A 6000-nucleotide genomic window follows, 5' to 3' on the forward strand; every position below is an offset into this window, starting at 1 on the left:
TAATGCTCTGTTTAGAGTAGGATCGCTGATCTAAAAAAGATTAAGAAAATAAAATATAAGATTATGTCAAAATAAAGGAAATTATTATGAGAAAACATGAACAGGTCTATTCTCCAGTTTCCTTAATAGTTTCCTTAATAGATCAAAATCTTTAGGCCTTACATAGGCAAAAAATGAGATTTTGATTAAACAGAGACAGAAAGGTTTGGCTATTTTTTCCCAGCAATAAGACTTAACAATGTTAGAAGCTAAGTGGGACAGAGACTGATTATATCTCAGAAGAAAAGTCAGGAGATGAGGCTAAAACTTACCATGATGATTATCCATCGTGACTGTTTCTCTAAAGGACTTTTGTTTTTGCTTGCTAGGTCTGTGGAAGATGGGGAACGGCCCTTTGCACTAGGAATGCAGTTTGTGTTATTACGAACTCTTGGTAAGTCTGTGCTTACTGTGCATTCATACAAATCCCCGTGTTTCCAAAAGATTCACTATGTTTTGCTTAAATGTTCTATAAAAGTATTGACATTCCATAAATCTGCCACTAACTGTCATTAAGAATAATAAATTAGTAGCTTCTGAACTTTGTAACTGAGATTGTATTTAATTTTAATTTCTATTACTGATTTGGGGGGACATTCTTGTCCCAGAAAGAGGTATTTTTAAGTTTTGAAATTTTATTTAAAAATCCTTTAAAAAAGAGATATGTCAAAATAGCAATTTTTCAAATAAAAGATATAGTTTTTGACAAATTAACATTTTCTTACCAAAAAGCACCGTGCTATTGTTTGAGTTCCTTCATGTCGTTAGTGCACTTCGTCTAGGGGATAAGTAGCACTGTTGGGAAGATCAGCGGACCAGTCTTCCACTTTTCACATTATACGGGAGAACAGCAGAGCAGAAATCCTCTCAAAACTTAGTGACCTACACCTGTTTGACTAAGGCATGTAGTTTCTTTAGAAGTCTTCCACTGTATGCTAACATATATTATTTCTGTTGCTATTTTTATTTCAGCTTACATTCCCACTCCAATTTATTTTGGGGCTGTTATTGATACCACATGCATGCTTTGGCAACAGGACTGTGGCGTACAAGGATCTTGTTGGGAATACGATGTCACCTCGTTTCGTTTTGTCTACTTTGGATTGGCAGCTGGTCTCAAGTTTGTAGGATTCTTCTTTATTTTTTTGGCCTGGTACTCCATTAAGTGTAAAGAAGAACAACTGCAGAGACAGAGGTGGAGGGCTTCGCTGGTGAACACTGTGAGTGAGATGGTAGGCCAAGCTGGACCTCAGCAAAACTATGCACGGACTAGATCCTGCCCTACCTTCAGTTGTCGAGGAGAACAGTGTGGAGACATCAGTATGGCACAAGGAATGAATTGCATAGCACAGACATACCCTGGCCCTTTTTCAGAAGCAATAAATTCCTCAAATGAAAATGCATTGGAAGAAGTCACTGCTGAGATATAGACCCCTGGCTTGGTAATGTAATATTTAGTTTTGTTGGTTGACTTAAATACGGCGCCTTGTGAAACACCTGTGCCTTCTATTTTTAATCTAAATGTAACACATGATTAAACCAACAAAGCTTAATGCAAACAACCATAGTACATTTCTGAGGGCTGGATACCTCAAATCAACCCAAGTTGTTATTTCTCCCTGTAATAATTTCAGGTGTGTCCATTAAATGTCCATGCTCTGATCTAATATCAATGTAAGGGTGAGGTACTATGAACAGCAAAAGTCAGTGGAAGAATGAAAAAAAACTCATATCATTGATGTCTAGACTTCACAAAAATTCCTAAATGTATCATAACTTCACATCCACAAATCATATTTTTAAGAGATGAGAAACTACTGTGAGTTCTGCTACAAAGCACAACTGAACTTTTTTAAACTATGCAACTTACTTGGATAATTGTATGTGGAGCAAATTAAGTTTAAAGTTTTCTTTTTAAAAAAAATACTGCAACACAATTTGAAAGGGGCTATTTTCAGACATACACATCAGATCAAAAAAGACAAGGTTTAAAGTACTGCTACTATGTTAAGCCATATGAAAGTTATGTATCAGGTAATGTTTGCAAATATTGAGACATAATATCTTTATCCTGCTAAAAAGTGCATTAATTTTCATTTGATAAGATGCAGTAATTCTTAACAAAGTGCACAGGCTTGAAAAATGTAATGCTTGGAGTAAAAGAATTCTGTATTAATTTGTAAGAACATTAAGATGTAGGAATCATACACATACCCTAACAGATAGGTGCATATTTCTGTAATGATATAAGCAGTTATTTGGGTGACCATTGCTAATTCCAAATCCATACTTTTCCTGAAGAAGAAAAAAATCCAATTATAGCTTGATAGGAAGCGCTTGGCTGTACTTCAGAAATGCATGCTGGTCTAGTTCAGCTTAGATGAAAAATCTCAAGAGAGCACTAATGGCTTCTTTTTGTGAATCAGCTGCTGTTTGGGGCTTTGCAGCCTCTTGCCGATAGCAGAAGATGCAGGGAGGGAGGCAAAGCAGCATGGCTCGCTGGCAGGCCTGAGCTGAGAAATGATTCAAGGGTGCTGGAAACAGATTTGCACTCAACAGTGCATAGCCCAGAGCATTCCCCTTGTTTCCCAGCACTGCAGTGCGCTTCCCATCAGTGAGGAGGAATGTGTTGCTGAGACTAGTAAGGGACGTCTCAGACCCGTAGATCACCCCCATTTCTACCCCAGCTCTGCTTGTCTCCCTAAGCACCCTACCCTCTGAGGTGCTGGCAGTGAGCCACAGAGATGTTGCCCTGCTTCCCTCCCTTGATGCCTGCTCATGTTTCCAAAGTGTTGCACTCCCATCAGATGCAGTGTTGTGTTTTCTGGTGGACAAATGGATTTCTCGTCAAGTAGTTTCATCATTTGTCCTATGCGTGGCTGCCTTTACTACTTTTCTCAGCTTTGTTTAAAGCTTTGAAGACAAAGTCCGAGACCGCTGTCCACCCTTCCAGGAGAAGAGCTAGGAATAAAGATTGTCTTCAAGCATGGACCCAGGAGACGTGATGTGGCCTTTGGTTATTCCAACCTACTATCGTGTTTTCTCCCCTGGAGATGTTGAGGCTTTTTAAATGTATTTGGCATTTCATATCTACTCTGGAGGCTTCTTATGATGTACTAATGATGTCTCAAAGGGCAGAGAATAATTTCAGGTGGACACTAGGAAGTCAAAGCTGTATCTTGCCCTACAGAGAACATCTTAGAAGTTTCAGAAATTTAATGAATTCTTTTAAGACGATTCAAGGATGGGAACGTCTGGATTTTGCCATGTGGGGAGGTTACATAAAAACAGATAGGAGAGCAGAACGTCTATGTATTTTTGAACTGAGTAAAAAGTATTTGTGAGGCTTTGGCAAGGTAAGAACTTTTTTTTTTTTTAATTTACAAAATGTAAGTTGATCAAAAAATATATGTAATCAAGTCCTCTTTCTGTTGAAGTTAATGGCAAAACTCTCTTTGGCATCCATTGATTCAATCTGGGAAGAACAGAGTTCCCTTTCCTCCTCCTTTGCCAGCTGCCTTCTATCATTAACTGCTCCACTTGACTGGTATGTGAAGTTCACCACCACACTGGTCCTAGAGCCTGCTTGAGATGATGACTGTTTATCGCAGTGTCTCCATTCATTTAGATGACTTCTGCTCTCTGTGGTTGCAAATTCACAGATGTTTCTAGCTTTTATCTCTATTGTAACATAGAAGAATATTATTGACTCTAATGAGAAGAGTAGCACTTTAAGTGCTATTCTCTAATTATTAATAGCTTTTTGGAGTCAGGTCTGAGTATATTTTTGTCTTGTGCTGCTGCTAGGCCGAATACATCCCCAGTCAGTATGTGTAGTCTGGGACATAGCTTCTATGCTTCTTCTCCCAAGAATAAATTTCCTTGGTTCAAAAGTACTGGTACATTTCTTTGGCTGTAGTAGATCAGAGCAGATGATAAAAATGGATCCTTCTGCTAGAGGCTGGGATGCTCCTTGCACCAAGAAATTCCTGCCTTGGCAAAATTTGAGGCAAGATGGTAGGCAAGAGTGTAAGAAACCAACCCATTTTAGTCAACAGAGGATGATGTGAAGTGAGACAATCTTTTCCAGTACCTCAAAAATAGAGCATTTAGAGAATTGTAAAAGGCTAGAATTGATTCATCTGTCCTGTTTCTATTTTCTTTCATGTCAAATTCTAAAAAAAATTTTTTTTAAAATGACTGAGAAACTGAAATGCAGAGAGAAAGATGTTTACTCCAGAAATACTGAAAAAGCCTTGTTTACATACTCTCTATAGCTCTTAATTTTAACTTCAAAATTATATGCAAAACATAAAATTAAATATAAAAATTCTCCAGTATTTTTTGTTATAGATAATTATGACAATATAAATATATGCCTACAAAATTATTTAATTCAGTCAGCATCCTCTGAAGGAAAGAAAACTCAAGCGCTGACTGATTTTGGCTGGTTCCTAAAGGAGACTTTCTTATGAATAAGCTACAACAGTCTAATTTGAGCCAGTAAAGGCAGAAAACACATGAACTTGCTAGAGTGTTTCCAACATTGTCAACATTGACTGAACTATGAACTGAGACCTGCTAAAAATACCTAGTAGTTTTTTTGAGGTTATAATACCTGGAGGAAGCAGAATCAACAGAGAAGCTTTGTGCATCCCTAAGAGAACTCACCATCTGTGCTTAGTGATGGACTGCTTCACAAGAAAAAAATATCTTTATCTATCATCCAGTGAGTGCAATCATGCTGTTGTCCTACCATGAAACAATCTGACCATAGGCTGTAAAAAATAAGATCATGGTTTCAGTTTAATCTCATCATACCTTCTGTCACCTGCCCTCCCCACCTCCAAGCACTAAGGCTAGGTTATCAACAAGCACAAGAAAGGTAAAGCAGAGCTTCTGTTCTCCCACAGTCTGTTACCAGTAGTAAAATCAAATTCTCTATCTCCAGTTAAGCAGCCAGGGATAATGTGGAGCAACGACATCTGGAGATTAATTACAAGTCCACAAAGAGCCATCATGTCATCATAAGGACAGCCTATTTTCATCTTACATCAGGCATTCATGGTTTAGAATAAAGGACATGAGAAGTTGCCCCAATACATGAACCTGGCTGAACACACATTCATCCTTGTTTAGTTTCCATTCATTCCTTATCTCTTCAAAAAGGGGAGAATGTCAGAAATGGACCCATGGTCCAGGGTGCTTATCACAGAATCACAGAATAGTTGAGGTTGGAAGGGTCCTCTGGAGATCATCTAGTCCACCCTCCCTGCTCAAGCAGAGTCACCTAGAACATGTTGGACAGGATCGCATCCAGGCAGGTTTTGAAGATCTCCAGAGAAGGAGATTCCACAACCTCTCTGGGCAACCTGGTCCAGTGCTCCATCACTCTCACAGGGAAGAAATTCCCCCTCACATTCAGGCGGAACTTCCTGTGTTTCAATTTCTGCAGGTTGCCTCTTGCCCTGTCACTTGGCACCAATGAAAAGAGTTCACCCTTGACACCCCCCATTACGTTATTTATAAACATTGATAAGATTCCCCTCTCAGTCTTCTCTTCTCCAGGCTAACCTAACTTCCTGATAGGAAGGAACTTCCTGATAAGAACTAAACTAACTTCCTGATAGGCTGCTATGACTGCAGCACCATCAGGAAAGTAGTGCGTAGAGCTTTCAGGGGTTGTAGTCTTGCCAAGAATATCTGAAGAGTGGAAGCCTAGGCAAAAAGTCCTGCATTTTGGTCCTCTTTTCCCCACATGCAGACTAGGTATAATATGATAGAATTTGGAATTGGTGGCATTTTATATTCTTTCAGTACAGCTTGAGCATCTACAACATAGCTTTCTATATGTGTAGAATATTATGATGCAATTTATATTTAACTGGAAATTTTCGAATCTTTGACCAGCCACTATGTGTTTAAAAACGCAGGTACTGGCATATAGTTCTTCAGACACTG

At 38.7% G+C, this 6000-nt stretch overlaps 1 protein-coding gene across 1 annotated transcript in view; it reads left to right on the forward strand.

The window, feature by feature from the left end:
• SLCO5A1 (solute carrier organic anion transporter family member 5A1) overlaps positions 1–1924 on the forward strand; it is a 70862-nt gene extending 68938 nt beyond the window's left edge. Inside the window, exons 8-9 of the mRNA XM_062568189.1 lie at positions 369–433; positions 1012–1924. Coding sequence (XP_062424173.1) covers positions 369–433; positions 1012–1469 — 523 coding nt within the window. The 3' untranslated portion in view covers positions 1470–1924. The remainder of the gene's footprint in view (positions 1–368; positions 434–1011) is intronic.
• The last annotated feature ends 4076 nt before the right edge of the window (positions 1925–6000 follow it).

The sequence above is a fragment of the Rhea pennata genome, chromosome 2 (genome assembly GCF_028389875.1).
Source record: "Rhea pennata isolate bPtePen1 chromosome 2, bPtePen1.pri, whole genome shotgun sequence".
In the NCBI taxonomy this organism is placed as follows: Eukaryota; Metazoa; Chordata; class Aves; order Rheiformes; family Rheidae; genus Rhea; species Rhea pennata.